Below are 17,460 nucleotides of genomic sequence, written 5' to 3'. Positions count from 1 at the left end.
AAGCACAAGCTGTGCATGGAGGTTGGTTGAGAGTGTGTGTTCTTCCTGTGGCGATGTAAATGAGTATTCATTCGCCTTGATATTGCTTAAGTGTGAGAGTCCCAGGCAGTAACGACACAAGCTCCCACTCTGAAGATCTCCCTTAGAAGCCACTGATGCAAATCTTGGCATCTAGGCCAACAGTTGCTGGTGCCAACAAAGGAAGATTTTCTCAAAGCTTGACTTGTGAGATCTATTTTGGAAAACCTTGGAAAGGGAAACTCAAGTAATGGGAGAAATTGGATGATGTCCCCAATGTAGATATGGTTGCAAATGTCTTCAGTCAAAAACAAGGTGAACTAAAAATGTGTTCTTCTCAAATAAGACCATCCTGTGAGACAGCTCAATATGCTCAAAAGTGAAGCAACAGCCTCTGAGAAACGATGCTTAGCAGACTGATAAAATCTGAAAAACTGCAGTTAGCATGGTTGATTTCCTAACAGACCGAGAAAGGCCAAATGTTAGTGGTTGACCTCTTGATAGGTTGTTCTCTTTTTTTCTTTTTTCTTTTTTTGGCAGTATCATTACTAAGGTATAATTCATATATATACAATATGTCACTTAAAGTGAACAACTCCTTGGTTCTTACTATATTCACAGCATTGGGCAGCCATTACCAAGTCAATTTTAGAATTGAAATTCCTAAGCAATCAAACCTACTTTGATTTGCCTATTGATTTGCCTATTCTAATTATTTCCTATTAATAGAATCATATAATATGTGGTCTGTGATTGGCTTCTTTCACTTGACAATGTTTTCAAGGTTCATCCATGTATCAATACTTTCTTTTTTATGGTTGAATAATATTCTATTGTTTAGATATACCACATTTTATTTATCCATCAGACATTTGGGTTGTTTCTACCCTTTGGCAATATATTATGAATAATACTGCTGTACATATTTGTGTACAAATTCTATGTGGACATACATTTTCCTTTTTTATTTATTCTCCATCTAGGAGTAGAATGGGAGCTAAATGATAACTCTATGTTTAACATTCTGAGAAACTGCCCATACTGTTTTCCAAAGTGTTTACCCCATTTTACATTCCCACCTGCAGTTTATGAGGGTTCTCATTTCATCCCAGCACTTGCTATTGCCTGTGGTTTTTGGCTGTAGCCATCTGGTAGGTATGACGTGGTACCTCCCTGTAGCTTTGATTTGCGTTTTCTAGATGATTAATGATGGTAAGCATCTTTTCGGGTGTTTATTGACCATTTGTCTGTTTTCTTTGGAAAAATATCCATTCAGATCCTTTGCCTATCTTTTAATTGGGAAGACCTTTGACCTGTCCCCTTGAAGGTGTTTTAAACATATTTATTAGCCAAGTAAATAAAAGGACCCACAGAGGAATGGAGCCAGGTGACCAGGTCCTTACAATTCCCAGCATCTGAGAACGGCAAAAACCAGGCCCTCCCTCGGGAAGAGACTGCATTCATTCCGTGTTTTGCTCTCAGTCACAGCAGCCACCTCCATCCAGGTGGGGCTCCACGGAGAGCCTGTTCCAAGGCTGCGGGGTGTCATGGCAACGGACGTGCAAGTGCAGCCAGGCTGCAGGGAAGGCGGGGCCTGGAAGTCTGGGGAACCCAGAGCTCGGCCCTTGGCTCTGCTCCTCCATCTGCTTATCGGTTCCGTCTCCTCCTCTGGGAAGCCAGGCGTGTCTTTCTGGGCCGCTTGGCTCACCTTCCACACAAGCAAAGGTTCCAGTTCCAACTCTCCCCTCTCTCTGTCCCAAATGCCAGCCCCAGGAAAGGGCACTGTGATTGGAAGAGCGTGGACGAAATGCCCGCCCCTAGGCCCGCCCCTAGTGCCCCTGGCCAGGGGAGCAGGCACACACAATGGAAGCCTGGCTGCCCAGAGCCCAGGCCTGTGCAAGATGGAGCAGGAGGAGGGGGAGCCATCCGACATGGAGGCTTCTTCAACTTTGTCCTGGACCCAGTGCCCAAGTACTGGAAAGTTATTTGAAGTATACGTGCATGTTTACTGTATGTAAATTTTAAATATACATACACCTGTACACAGATGTGGACAAACGCATACATACTCATTTTACCCTTAAAGAATAGCGATGTGTATTATAAGGTGAGTCACAGTGATTAAAATAATAGAAACTAACATTTTTGTTGGTTTAGGTCCTTTATGTGATTTAGTGTATGTAATTGTTAGGTGAAGACTGCTGTTACCACCGTTTTGCATATGAGGAAAGGTCAGTACATAGAGGTTTGGGGGGTAATTCCTGTCCTTTTTTACTTTAGGGAAACCGAGAGCAGCTGAGAAACCCTGAACCGCCTGGTCCTGAGGCCCGGACACAGGAGCAGCTCGCAGGGTTGGAATGGCACTTTGATGTCCGCCCTGGTTCCAGGGGAGCTCCTGAATGTCCGTTCTGTCCCCTCCAGGTGTATCAGGATTGGAGACAAAGAGTGTGAGTTTCACAAGAACTTCCGCCTCCTCCTGCACACAAAGCTGGCCAATCCTCACTATAAGCCAGAATTGCAAGCGCAGACAACCCTCCTCAATTTCACGGTCACAGAAGACGGCCTGGAAGCCCAGCTGCTGGCAGAGGTGGTCAGCCTCGAAAGGCCGGATTTGGAGAAGCTTAAGGTAAAGCATGCGACATCATCCACCAACACTTACTCAGCACCTGCTTTGCACACATTAAGCTGCCGCACACAGGAGAGTTAGACAGGAGCCCTGCCTGCCAGGACCTTCCAGTCTAACTGAGAAAAAAGAGGGTATGTGTGAGCAGGAGCAGAAATCCAGGGGATGTCTGATGAAGGAGGCAGGATTGTCCCAGGGAGGAGGGCTGGCTCCCGGTCTGGTTTGACGTTGGTGACTGGGTAGGCAGAGGCCCGAGAGCCTCAGGAAGCAGAGACACGTGGCTTTGCAGTTGGGCGGTCACAGCCGATCAGCCAGGGCAAAAGAACGGAAAAGAGGAATAAAGGAGTAAGGTTGGAAAATTTAAGGGGCTTGCCCTGGCCGGTGGGTTCAGTGGTTAGAGCACTGGCTCGGGCACTGAAAGATCACAGGCTTGATGCCTGGTTAAGGGCACATACCTGGGTTTGGGGCTTGCTTCCCCACTCCCGGTCAGGGCATGTGGGAGAGGCAACTGGTCAATGTGTCTCTCTTCACATCGATGTTTCTCCCTCTCTTTCTCTCCCTTCCTACCCTTCCCCTCTCCCTCCCTCCCACTCTGTCTGAAAAGCAATGGAAAAAAAATATCCTTAGGTGGGGATTAATACCCCCCCCCCAAAAAAAAAAGAGAAAAAGAAAAAATTTAAGGGACTTGTCTTTGGGTTATGACTAACAGTTAAAGGAAAATTTATGGCTTTAAGTGTCCTGATTGGGAAAAAAGAATTAAATTCAGTGTTGAATACAGACAATAAGAAAACCAGAGGAAGATTATAAACACAGGAAGAAGGCTGTTGTAGAGTTAAGTAATAGGGACAGAGTCTGTTTGGCCTAGAAGCCAGGAGTACGTCCCAGCTGACCCTGGTTGGGAAAAGCGGCTCCTCCTGGGATAAATGGTTCTCAGGGGCTGTTCCTGAAACAGCAGCGTCCGGCCCACGGCGCTAAGCGATGGTGACAGGTGTTCTCCCTCTGGACCCATAGTGCAGCCCCTCTGACACTTCCCGAAAGAATGGTAAAACATGATTATCGGTGCATTTTACTTTTTTATTTTTTTTAATTTCCTATTTATTAAGGTATCACATATTTGTCCTCAACCCCCATTCCAATCCCCCATCTCCCCACCCCCTATTGTCCTTGACCACTGGTTAGGCTCATATGTGTGCACATAAGTTGATCTTTGGTTGATCTCTCCCTTTCATCCCCACCCTCCCTTTGAGGTCCAGCAGTCTGACCCATGGCTCCTTATCTCTGGGTCTGTTCTTGTTCATCAGTCTATGTTGTTCACCATTTCCCCTAGATGAGTGAGATCATGTCCTACTGGAAATATACTTAAAGAATAAAAAAATGAGACAAGCAATAATTGTTATGCTGAAAGGCATATGAATCAGTCTGTAGTGAGCTTTTTTCTGGGCCACCAGTTCTTTTGAGACCCAATTTCAATATCAAACGGTTCCTTATGTGTACATGTCAGCAATGATGTTTCAGTTCCGGATGGTGGGCGATCGGTGTGTTTTAATGTTATATATGTGTCATTCTAAAGGAGCCCATGAAATGGGTGAGTCAGGAAGCTCTGCTTAAAAACGGGACTCTAACTCTAACCACCATGTCTTCCGCTTCTCTCGGTGTGTGCAGCTGCTTCTGACCAAGCAGCAGAATGACTGCAAGATCGAGCTGAAGGCCCTGGAGGATGACCTCCTGCTGCGCCTGTTGGCGGCCCAGGGCAGCTTCCTGGGCGACACGCGGCTGGTGGAGAGGCTGGAGGCCAGCAAGGCCACGGCCGCCAAGATAGAGCACAAGGTGGGAGAGGCCGGGCACGGGGGTTGGGGGGACCAGAATCGAACCTGGGACCCTTCAGTCCAGGGGCCGACGCTCTATCCACTGAGCCAAACTGGCTAGGGCCTGTTGTTTGTTCTGTGACCACATTTGAGGAACCCTGAGGCCCACTGGCTAAGAGGGTCTGAAATCGGAAAAGGTTTCATTCAGTGTCTAGCCCTAGCAAACTGACCTCGGCTAGCCTCACGGGGCTCCTCAGCTGTTGTACATCTTAGAGAAACACTTAGAGATGAAGGTTTGTGTCTGGGCCGTCAGGGCTGGGAGGCCGAGTGAGATGGTCACCTGCTGTTCTCAGGTGCCTTACTCACACGGGAAAATGTCATGTCCTAAAAGCCCGGGAGGTTTCTCGCTGAGTAACGTCCCGCTGAACTGCAGCGTGTGTCCCAGGTGTTTTATGCCCAGTGGGTTTTCACAAGGAATCATTAACCCTTAAAACCCCATTGTTGCGAAATCAGAGGAACCCTTACTTGCTTTCTGGAACACCCTCACTCCTAAGCAATCTGCTAATTGCCCAGCAGAGGCTGTCAAGGAAATTCCATTTCCTTGCTTAAAGTGAATTTAAGCAAGGAAATGGAATTCCAAATTACTCTCTTATTTACTTAAAAGGAATTCTAGGGGGCTCCTGAGATGGTGAAGATTAGAGCAATTGCCAAAACTGGTTTGGCTCAATGGATAGAGCGTCAGCTTGGGGACTGAAAGGTCCTGGGTTCGATTCTGGTCAAGGGCATGTACCTTGGTTGTGGGCATATCCCCAGTAGGGGGTGTGCAAGAGGCAGCTGATCAATGACTCTCTCTCATCGATGTTTCTAACTCTCTATCTCTCTCCCTTCCTCTCTGTACAAAATATATTTTATATTTTAAAAAAATATATTTAAAAATAAAAGAATTAATATATTTAAAAAAAAAAGAATTAATGTTTTAAAAAAAGATTAGAGCAATTAAGTAAATTAGGTCTTAGCTTTCAAATTAACTTCTAATTGTCTCTTCAAATGCCTCTCCCTGTCTTCTTAATATGTTGCCATATAGGGACACCCCTCTCTGCTCTACATTTTCTTTATTTCCTTTTTTACACAAATATGGATCAAGTCTATAAAAAAATAGATGTAAAAAATTTCGGGAAATACTGCATCATATAGTGGCCAGCAGTGGTCCTGGCTAAAAGAAATACCGTATTTTACGGACCATAAGACGCACCGGACCATAAGACGCACCAGTTTTTAGAGAAGGGAAATGAAGAAAAAAAGATTCTGAAACAAATAGTGTCCTAAAATATTTTATGTGCATTAAAACCCAACATCACAGTCATAAACACATGTAATCAACCCTGTAAAGTAAACAGCAGCATTTAGAACCATTTTAGAGCCGGGCAAGCACACAGAGACCACACAGAGCTGGGCAAGTAAAAAACCTTTTTTTTTAAAGTATATGTGTAGGCTATATTTGGACCATAAGACGCAGGGACTTTTTCCCCCCACTTCTGGGGGGAAAAAAGTGAGTCTTATGGTCCGAAAAATACGGTAGATATTTGAGCCTTGAATAAAAGCGAATGTTGGTTGAGAGTGGTTTCTTTTATAATAATTATCTCTCTGAATGTACCCAGAGGCTAACACATAATGATAAACTAAATGGAAACATATGAGCATATGGATGCTCTGGTGCAAAGTCAAAACTATACAGTCATGAGAGTCTTCGTAGAGAGGCTTTTTAGTAAGCCTGGCTATTACATATTATTGACCTTGGCTGCTTTTGTATACCTTGTTGACTAATAAAGTTATTGGCATTGAATTGGCCCAGCAGACTTGTAAGAGCTCTCCCTGGGAGGCGATATACCTGGGTTATTAACCCCTGAAAGCAGGGGGGCGGGTTACGGGGAGCAGAAAGGTGACATTACTCGGAATAAATTCTGTAGCACTGAAACATCAAGTTTGTTCAACCTGTCATCAAAACAGCTGGCATTATATCCCTTCTCCTTGGAATGCCTATGAAAAAATTATTTCAGATGTTCATTATTTTAAATATTTTAGTATTCATAGTAAATATAAAATTAAAATTGTTTTAATATGAATTTAATAATTTTGAACAGCAAGCACATAGATGCTATGTTATCTTTTAAAATATATATTTTTATTTTTTATTGATTTCAGAGAAGAAGGGAGAGGGGGAGAGAGAAACATCAGTGATGAGAGAGAAGCATTGATCGGCTGCCTCCTGCACATCCTCCAATGGGGATTGAGCGTGCAACCTGGGCAAGTGCCCTTGACTGGAATTGAACCCAGGACCCTTCAGTCTGCAAGCCGAGGCTCTGTCCACTGAGCCAAACCAGCTGTGGCTGTTACGAATAATTTCTCCTTTCAGATATGTCCCTTCCATGACTTGGATAAGAATAGAGAATGTGAACAGTTGAGTTACTCCTGTTGTTTGCTCTCACCATAGGTGACTGAAGCTAGAGAAAACGAAAAGAAGATCAACGAGGCCCGAGAATGTTACCGGCCAGTGGCCGCGAGAGCAGCTCTCCTTTATTTTGTTATTAATGACCTCAGAAAAATCAACCCCGTCTATCAGTTCTCCTTGAAGGTAATGCTGAATAAGCGAAGAAAAGTACTTAGCTTCAGGGACTTGTTTCTGGAAGCTTAGAATTTATTTTTAAGCAATTATTGCCCCAAGTAAGGAGTCAGGAGGGTCTAGCTAACAAAGAAGCCAAAACATCCTCATTCTCTTACTTTCGTTTATAGTTTTCATTTTTTTCTTTATTAAGGTATTACATATGTGTCCTTATTCCCCTATTACCCTCCCCACCTCCCATTCATGCCCCCACCCCCTGTTGTGTCCATAGATTAGGCTTATATACATGCATATAAGTCCTTTGGTTGAACTCTCCCCATTACCCCCACCGTCCCCTACCTTCCCTGAGGTTTGACGTTATGATTGATGTTTCTCTGTCTCTAGGCTTTGAGTTAGTTGCTGGTAAACTATGAAACCTTATACTTGTTTTTGTTCTTAAACAGAGTCTTAAGGAGTTCAATATAGATAAGAAAAATGTCCCTGAAGCTTCTATACTTTCTTTGTGAAAATGTAGATCTCTTTAAAGAGATTTCCTATATTATTTTGGTATTGAGGGAGAAAAAACAAGAACAACTATATTTTAAGCCAACACTACATGCAAGGCACTTCCATACTTGAGTTCGTTCTTGTGCCTGAAACATCTCAATATAGTATACCGTTTTACCCCTATTAAAAGAAGAAAATGAACATTTTCAGATTCTGAATAAATTGCCCAAATTGCACAGTTCGTACTTAACGAGACAGAATTTGAATCTGTGATTCCAAAGCCTATGCTCTGCTTTGCCCGGTTCTGCCTCTGGGCAGTATTCATTCTTCAGTCAATTTTTAAACAAATAGTTATTGAAATCAATCATCATGCCAGATGCTGGGGTGGTCACTGAATATGCAGGGTGTTTTTTGGTTTTTTTTTTAAAAAAGCACTGGCAGGTATGAATGAAGATATATGGGTGTCAGTGTGTGTGTGTGTGTGTGTGTGTGTGTGTGTGTGTGTGTGTGTGTGTAAAAGTGATAAGTACCATGAGAGGCAATAGTGGGCATGGTGGAACTGTTCCATTGGAGACTCAGAGAAGGCCTCTCGAAGGAGGTGACATTAGAACTGATTCCTGGAGGGTAAATAGGATTTAGCCACGTGAAGAGTGGAGGAAATAATGATGTGTAAGACAGGAGAGAGTTTGGGATCCAGGTAGTGAATGAATCTATGTGGGTGGAGGGTAATGAGTGAGGGAGAAGTTGACAAAACGGAGTCGAGAGAGGTGAGAAGGTCTAGATCATCAGAGGCCCCTGGCCCTGATGGGGATTTTAGATTCTAGTCTGTGTGCCAAGATAAGCCAGTGAAAGGCTTTAAGTAGAAGGCTGATATGACAAAAGACTCAGAAGTGATATGATTTGAAGCTGGAATAATCAATCCTTGGAGATGGATTGGATATGGGCAAAAAAGAAAAGGAAAAGAATCAAGAATAACTAGTAGGGTCTAGTAGTATGGGACTGAAAGCAGTGGGATTAGGTTATGGACAGTCACAGAGAACAAGGAGAACAATAAAAGGAAATCAGTAGTGTCAGCCCAGTATACCCAGATACCAGAACTAAGCTAAAACATTATGAGAAAAGAAAACGACAGAGCTTCCCCCTTCATGAACATTGTTGCAAAACTACTCAAGGAGAGAGCGGCAAATTGAATCCAGCCATATATACAATATATATATATATATATATATATATATATATATATATATATATATATATATATATATATATATAAACATGGTATATTATGCCCAAGTGGAATTTGTACCAGGAATGTAAGTTGGTTAAATATGAAAAGATCACACAATGTAATGCTTCCTATTACTGGAAAAAAAGAGAAAACCCATATGACCATTTCAGTGAATGCAAACAAAGAACTTGACAAATTTCAACACCTAGTTGAAAAAAAAAAAAAAAAAAAAAAAACTCACACAACTCTGAACAAACTATTATAGGAGTAGATGGTAACTTCTCAGTGTGACAGAGGGCATCTACGAAGATCTACAGCTAATATCAGTGTAACTCAGTGTTGAAAAATAGAATGCTTTCCCCTAAGATCAGAACAAGACAAGGATATCTCCTCTAAAACACTTCTGTTCACTGCACTAGAGGTTATAGCTAATGCAATAACACATTAAAAGGCACAGAGATTTTTTAAAAAGAAGAAAACTGTCTTTTTTTCCCCCACAGGTGACATGATTATGTATGTAGAGAATCAGAAGAAATCTACAAAAACACTCTTAGGACTAAGAATTGAGTTTTTAGCAAGATTATAGGGTATAAAATCAATATAGAACAATCTGTTGTATTTCTATATATGAGGGACAAGGGAAATAATAACCCAATACTATGTCTAATAGCTTTCAAAACTATGAAACTTTTAGAGATAATTTTAACAAAACAAATACAAGATCTGCATACTGAAAGCAACTAAACATCCTTGAGAAAATTTCAGTAGGCCTAGGTAAATGGAGAGAGAGAGATCATGATTTTGGTTTAGAACACTCATTATTATTAAGATGTCATGTCTCTTCAAAATGATGTATAAATTCAATTCAGTTTCAATCAAAATCCCAGAAAACTTTTTTTTTTTTTTGAGAAATTGGTAAGCTGATTCTAAAAATTTGTGCAGGAATGCAAAGGACTTAAAATAACTAAATTTTTAAAAGGACAACAAATATGGAGACAAAAAAACATGCAAAGAGGATGGTGCAGTGTAGTTGTGTAGGGAGGAGATCGAGGTAGGTTTTATGGAATGATGCTAATAATAGTAATGACAGCAAATTATCATATAGTTTTCATAAAAACCCTGTCCTGTTGTCTCTCCCCAAAGATACCTTTAAACCAGTGGTTCTCAACCTTTCTAATGCTTCAACCCTTTAATACAGTTCCTCATGTTGTGGTGACCCCCAACCATAAAATTATTTTCATTGCTACTTCATCACTATAATTTTGCTGCTGTTAATGAATTGTAATGTAAATATCTATGTTTTCCAATGGTCTCAGGCGACCCTGCTAGCGGATCTCAACCTATGGGTCGCTGCTGTAGAGCCCTTTACATTGCAATTCATTCACAGTAGCAAAATTAGTTATGAAGTAGCAACGAAAATAATTTCATGGTTGGGGGTCACCACAACAGGAGGAGCTGTATTAAAGGGTCACAGCATTAGAAAGGTTGAGAACCACTGCTTTAAACTGTATGTGGCCCTGTGTGTCGGGGGGCCAGCTAGACATCCAGGCACCAGGTATCGCCCTTGAACAGTCACTGTAAACTCCGCAGGCTTTCAGCGTGCTGTTCCACCGAGCCATGGAGCAGGCCGAGAGGGTGGAGGACACGCAGGGGCGCATCTCGGTCCTCATGGAGAGCATCACCCACGCCGTCTTCCTCCACACCAGCCAGGCGCTGTTTGAGAAGGACAAGCTCACCTTCCTGTCCCAGATGGCCTTCCAGGTGAGCAGATCAGAACCCGAGGCGCCCGTCTCTGTGTAGGATGTACTTTGTTTCTGAAGGGAAGCATGGACACCCGTGTTTTGGATTAACTTTTCAATTAAAATAAAATGTTGTCTTGCACGGTGCCACCCATCATGTATTGTGAAAATACCTAGAATGCAGAAACAGTCTAAAATTCGAGTATTTGATCTTTTCACCTTTGTAATGTTTTTATGGGGAAATTAGGAATATTTTCAGCTGAGCCCCCCCCCACCCCCCCATCCCCCCAAAAAATGTCCTATGGACTTGTTGTCAATTCTGTAATCAGAATGTCCAAAGTTTGTTCCAGTTCCTGGTGTGATTCTTGTAGTGTCTTGGATGAAATTCCCTCACCAGTACTAACGTATAGTAATATTAGGTCGGCAACTAAGTAATTGCGGATTTTTTAAAGACAAAGAATTTTTTCATGGAACTAAATAACTTTATTCTGTAATGTATTGCCCATTTTGATCAATGACCTTTTGCCATCTTTCAGGCAGCATCATAATCCCACGTTCAAAAAACTTCTGGTTTTTATTAGCAAAAAACTGAATCAGGTACGATTTGACATCATCATCATTATTGAAATTTTTACCATTCAAGGAGTTTTGTAAAGATCGAAACAAAAAGTAATCAGATGGTGCAAGGTCAGGACTATATGGTGGATGTGGCAAAACATCCCAACCAAGCTCCATTAATTTTTGCCGAGTGACCAAAGATGTGTGTGGCCTTGCATTGTCATGATGGAATACAACACCTTTTTGATTTGTCAATTCGGGCCGCTTTTCTTCAACTGCATTGTTTAATTTCATTAGTTGTTCAATGTAGACATCAGAATTGATCGTTCGGTTGGGTGGTAAGAGTTCAAAGTAGACAATTCCTTTGTAATCCCACCAAACTGATAACAAAACCTTCTTTTGATGAATATCAGCTTTTGATGTTGTTTGAGTTGGTTCACCTGGCCTGCTCCACGATCTTTTCCGCTTGATATTGTTGTAAACAACCCATTTTTCATCGCCAGTTATCAGTCGTTTTAAAAATGGATCATTTTCATTACGTTTCTTTAGCAAATCGCAGCTGCTAATGCGTTGCGTTAACTGTGATTCTGTCAGTTCGTGAGGAACCCATGTATCGAGTTTTTGAACATAGCCAAGTTGTTTTAAGTGATTTTCAATGCATGTATGTGATACATGAAGCTTCTCTGCAATCTCACGTGTTGTACTGTGACAGTCCGAATTGATTATTGCTTTGATTAGGGCGTCATCAACTTCAACTGGACGACCAGAGCGTTTTTCATCTTTGAGTGAAAAATCACCAGAACGAAATTTGGCAAACCAATTTTGACACTGCCGTTCTTTTAAGGCTTCGTCACCATAAACAGCACAGAACTTTTTATGAGCTTGCGATGCGTTTTTCCCTTTGCGGAAATAAAAAAGCAAAATATGACGAAAATGTTCCTTTTGATTTTCCATTTTTCAACGAACGCCAAACGAAAACTACAAAACAGATCAAAAAACTTTTTTTACTGATTAACAGCTGAATAGCCAACTATCAAATAACAAAATGTGTTTTACATTTGTACTACGTCTGCAAACCTAAAAATTCAACTGAAGCCATATGTGTGAAACCCGCAATTACTTAGTTGCCGACCCAATAGCTTTACCTTTTGTTTAGTAATTCGGTCCATTGTCATCTCAGGCTTTCTCAATTTGTAAAATAAATTTTAAAATGTTTGATCTAATAGCAGAAGACTTAACTGTGAAAGCATACTTCAAATAGGTTACTTAGAGGCATAAAACTAGAATAAACCATCCTTCATAATTTTTTGCTGTTAGGTTTTGGCAGACTTAATTCTGCTACTTAATTATATCTATTAAGCAGTAACTGCTTCAGATGTCATGATTTTGATACGTAAACCAAATGACTCTCTTCAATTTTGTGTATTCTCAAGATTTTGTTGAGAAAGGAAGAGATAGACCCTGATGAATTGGATTTCCTGCTTCGATTCACTGTTGAACACACTTACCTGAGTCCTGTCGACTTTCTAACTACTCAGTCATGGAGTGCCATTAAGGTATGTTAGGAACATGGGTTTTCAAACCCCAGTTCTCTCAAATGTGGAAATGCAGTTTTAAAAATCCAAGTGACACAGACCACTTCAGTTGTAGAAATATGCCATACAATGTGATTGATCGTTATATTACTAAATTGAGTGTTGTGTGCTGTGTTTTGTTGTTTTTTTTTGCTTTTTAAAATTTTATTTTTCATTTATTGTTGGTACACAATATTATATTTGTTTCAGGGGTACAACTAAAGAGACTGATTTCTTATTAAAAGTAAAAAAAATGTTTGACCAATTTAACTCCTGTTAATGAATATGTATAGCCTTTATGACCTTTGAAAATAGTCAAGAAATATAAATGAATAATTTTTAATTTGCCTGGCACTACTTTATTTTATAATTAGGTGCTTATTCTCAGACTCTGGAATTTCTTTAAGATGCTCATCATATGCTAAGCTTGACTCCACTCTTCTCCCCCCCCCCCCCCCCTAAGAAAAGGAACCATTTCTATGCCTTAAAGACTTATTTTTATGGTGTATTTAGATCTTTAGTTTTTTAAGAAAAAAATGTCAAATTCCAATTTGTTTAGAATTATACTTTAGAAGTATAAATTCAATTGTGTATTGGTCAAGGCCTCAGCAGAAAACAGATGGCACATTCAAAGGGGAGATTTAAAAAAGCTTAACAAAGGATAGGGTATATTTTCATAGTAAGGGAAGAAGAAATAGGGAATCAACCAGGAATGGAGATGGCAGAGGGAAGGAAAAGGAGCAGTTCCTAAAATGACTGAGAAATAAAGAGATGGGAGAGAGCTAGCCTGCAGGAGCTATGGCGTTGGGTAGAGGAAATGCCCAACTGGGTCACTTCAGAGGCAGAGCTGGTAAGAAACACACCGACCTCTCTCTTCCCCAGCCCTCCAGTCCTTTGCCAGTGCCTCCTATCGGGAAAATCCAACCAGGCCAGAGAACCAGGGAGCATTGTCCAAGAGACTCTTAGACATCACGCAGAAAAGGGTGCAGAGTAAATCCGGAGAACAAATACAGACTGTCCGGCACAACATGTTTATATAGGATTGGATGCAGGCACAAGTCTTTATCTCAAAGGCTTGAGGTAAACGGTTCCTGTCTGTTCCCCTGTTGTATCACAGGCAGTAGCCCTGATGGAAGGATTCCGAGGCATCGACAGAGATGTGGAAGGATCTGCCAAGCAGTGGAGGAAGTGGGTAGAATCCGAGTGTCCAGAAAAAGAGAAGCTACCGCAAGAGTGGAAGAAGAAAAGTCTGATACAGAAGCTGATCATTTTGAGAGCCATGCGCCCTGACAGGATGACCTACGCGCTCAGGTGGGGCAGCCAGCATCTTTGGAAAGGCAGGCTAACCGGGAGGAAAGTGTCTCCAGGGGCTGGGAGAACCTGCTGGAGGCATTAATGGTCCATACCAATAAGAAGAGATTCTGCTGAAATGTTGATATTGTATTCACTCCTGTTGTTAAAAATTTAACAGCAGGATTCGGAACATCCTTCCTGAAAAGCTTGATTCTGAAATCGGCAGGGGAGGGGGAAGAGAATGGAAATGTTTGGGGGGAGAGGCCATGTCAGCAGAGTGCAGAGGCCAGGGAAAGGCATTAGCCAGGTGTTCATCTCCATTGTCTTTATTCTGTGGTGGCATTTTGGCTCCAGAGATTTTACGTGTCAAATGAAAACGAATTCCTTTCCTAGAGACACCCAGAGTCCCAGCACTTCGAAGCCAGCACGATTTAAAAGCAGAAAGCCCTGTCTGCATCTTGGCTCAAGGGTCCTTTTTCTCTGCTGTTTTTTTGGCTTCCAAATGGTAATCTGCTTTATTCACACACGGTTTGTGTTCTCGTTGGAATTCGCCAACCAGAGTTCACCACTGCCTTCCCTGCTCCTCTTTCTTTTCTGGAATTCCCCTGCCTCTGTTTTCTCCTCGGCGTTGTCTAGTTCAGCCCACTCTCCCTTTGCAGCTTCCTCTGCCGGACCCTACTCTGCACGTGAATTCTGCTCAGTGCTACTTGCTTTCTGCTAAATCGGGTGTTGCTGGAAAACAATCCCTGCTTAATGGAGCTTCCCTGTGTGAGCAACACCCCAAAAAGCATTTGTATATTCATGAGAAGCCCAGCAGGCTGGAAAATTGCACCATGGCAAACCTAATGAGCTGTTAATAAGTAATGGGGGGGGGGGGGGGTCTGGCAGGGCACTCAGGGGGAAGATACAAAGCTATGGACGAGCAGGTGATGGTACTGAGGGTGGTCTCAGTGGCCCCCCCAAAATAGAATATAGGCTCCTGGCTTTCAGGTCTTCAAAAGCAGAGAGGGATCCCCCTGGCAATTCTGCATGAGCCCAGTTGGACCCATACTGTCATTCTAGCACAACACCCCACGTGGAGAACATGGTTTGCTTTCTTCCTGTGCCTGAGGTTTAAGCTCATCCAAAGTAACTCAAGGTCAGAAGTACCTCTAGGTCAGAAGCAATTGGGTTTTGTTGTTGTTGTTGTTTTATAGGAATTTCGTGGAGGAAAAGCTGGGTGCCAAGTACGTGGAGAGGACCAGACTGGACTTAGTGAAAGCCCTGGAGGGAAGCAGCCCAGCCACCCCCGTGTTCTTCATCCTGTCTCCGGGGGTCGATGCCCTCAAAGACCTCGAGGTCCTCGGTGAGTGGCCAGGCGGCCCTTCCTTTCAGTTGACAGCTATTTTCGTTTTTTCTTTTATTTTTCTCCCCATTTGCTGGAGATAGAGTGTGTGGAAAATGTGAGACTAATAACACTGTAGAGTCTGAAGAAATGTTCAAATGGCGCATTCCTCTGGTTAGCCTAATGCACGTTTCTTTCATACTCTTTCCCACCTTGTGACTATGCGAGGGCCAGCGGGCAATTTTCTCCGTGCGCGTGTACTCGGGTGCCCCCTACGACTAAATAATGGTCATTAGAGCAGGTCTGTTCGTTTGTGCGAGGCGCTGTGGCTTTATGCTCCGGATTACTATTCCCTGTGGCCGGCGCCGAGAATACCAGGTTAATAGAGCCGAGACCTGGCTGTGCGCAGTTCCAGCGGGGCCTCACAAGGTCCTGAGGGCCCCTGCATTTACCCTGTGAGCCTGCCCTTCTCAGCACGGTGTGATGTCTGCCACATGTTGCTCCTTTTTATGAGGGACTTGCTTTGCTACTCCTGCTAGAGTTTATGCAGCTCAGTAACAATGCTAGCCATCTATCAAAACGTCGGAGGCAGCTGTGGAGAGCGCCAGAGGCTGCCTGTTGACAGACAGTTCAGAGGTTGAGTGTGGATCCTGCGGGAAAGTGACCTGGAAGGTAGCAGTGGTGACCTCGCATGGACGTTGGAGCACAACAGCCCAGGCTCTGCTCGCCTCCTGACTCCTTTCCTCCCACGTGCTGTGTCCTCCCCACAGGCAAAAGACTCGGGTTTACCATCGACTCAGGAAAACTCCACAACGTGTCTCTAGGGCAAGGCCAGGAGGCAGTGGCAGAAGGGGCGCTGGAGAAGGCCTCCCAAGCAGGACACTGGGTCATCCTCCAAGTGAGTGCCCCATTCTCATGGAAAACACCGGATCTGAGCCCATTGAGCTGCTCAGCCACTGGGAACGATCCTTCCTCAAATTAATGGTGGTGTGTGGGGGGAGGGAGGGGGAGTCCAGTGGATCTCCTCAGCATTAGCGACCCCTCCAAAGGTGCCTAGGGGCTCTGCTGACAGAGACAGCTATCATCATTTGAGGGGTTTTCTAGGCATTGTGCCTTAAAATGAAAAATATCAGGAGGAGGCCCTGGCTGGTTTGGCTCTGTGGTTAAGAGTGTCAGCCCTCAGACTGAAGGGTTGAGAGTTCAATTCCCAGTCAAGTAAACATACTTCTGTTGCAGGTTTGACCCCTAGTCCTGTTTGGGGCATGTATGGGAGGCAACCAGTCAATGTGTCTAGACACATCAATGTTTCTCTCTCGCTCACTCTCTCTTTCCCTCCCTCCCTCCCTCCCCCTCTCTCTCTCCCTCTCCTCTCTCCCTTCTACTCTCTCTCTAAAGATTAATGGGAAAAAATATCCTCAGGTGAGGGTTAAAGGATTAAAAAACTTTATATCTAGCCAGATAGACATACAGACAGACACATACACTAGAGGGAGCCCTAGTATTCTCCTGACTCAGATAACTGGGACACTCCAACAGAGCTTGAGGACACACAGGCTTATATAGATTGCCAACAGCCCTGTCATAATTTCTCTCATTTGCTTTAAAGTTTATAAATTTTCTCATACAACTCTGCCCCTAACTAGTTGTGTAACATTCTCTCCATAGAATAATTAGGAGACTATCAAGGCTTGGCTATCTCAGTTTCTGGAGGATTCTAGTATCTCTTTAATTTACAGTTAAAAGAGAAGCCAGACTTTGAAGAAAGAGATCAACTAAATGGAAATTTATTACGTTGTTTGTTATTTACAGTAAATTATATCAGTGTGGGGATATGATATATATGCATGCACATATTAATAAGTTCTTAACCAAACTCTATAATGTTCACTTATTATCAGACATAGCTCCTCTAGCTAGCAATTTATCAAAAGCCCACACTCCAGAGAAAACTATTTAAAAGGCGCAGGCTGGCAGCTATCTTATCTCAGATCCACACCAGATGTTTTGGGAATTAACATAATGGGTTTAAAAAAAACTTTTTGTTGTTGTTGTTGATTTCAGAGAGGAAGGGAGAGGGAGAGAGAATCATTGATCGGCTGCCTCCTGGAGATAGAGCCTGCAACCCCAGGCATATGCCCTGACCAGGAATCAAACTGTGACTTCTTAGTTCATAGGTGGACACTCAACCCCTG

The 17,460-nt window shown here is 42.8% G+C and overlaps 1 protein-coding gene across 1 annotated transcript in view; it reads left to right on the top strand.

The window, feature by feature from the left end:
* Positions 1 to 17,460, top strand: part of DNAH11 (dynein axonemal heavy chain 11) — a 196,412-nt gene that overhangs the window by 159,430 nt on the left and 19,522 nt on the right. Inside the window, exons 66-73 of the mRNA XM_036429948.1 lie at positions 2,440 to 2,644; positions 4,304 to 4,468; positions 6,938 to 7,078; positions 10,371 to 10,541; positions 12,511 to 12,633; positions 13,769 to 13,962; positions 15,141 to 15,289; positions 16,039 to 16,166. Of these exons, the coding sequence (XP_036285841.1) occupies positions 2,440 to 2,644; positions 4,304 to 4,468; positions 6,938 to 7,078; positions 10,371 to 10,541; positions 12,511 to 12,633; positions 13,769 to 13,962; positions 15,141 to 15,289; positions 16,039 to 16,166 (1,276 nt within the window). The remainder of the gene's footprint in view (positions 1 to 2,439; positions 2,645 to 4,303; positions 4,469 to 6,937; positions 7,079 to 10,370; positions 10,542 to 12,510; positions 12,634 to 13,768; positions 13,963 to 15,140; positions 15,290 to 16,038; positions 16,167 to 17,460) is intronic.

The sequence above is a fragment of the Pipistrellus kuhlii genome, unplaced genomic scaffold, assembly GCF_014108245.1.
Source record: "Pipistrellus kuhlii isolate mPipKuh1 unplaced genomic scaffold, mPipKuh1.p scaffold_m20_p_10, whole genome shotgun sequence".
Taxonomy (NCBI): domain Eukaryota; kingdom Metazoa; phylum Chordata; class Mammalia; order Chiroptera; family Vespertilionidae; genus Pipistrellus; species Pipistrellus kuhlii.
This window is presented reverse-complemented; position numbering and strand designations above follow the sequence as displayed.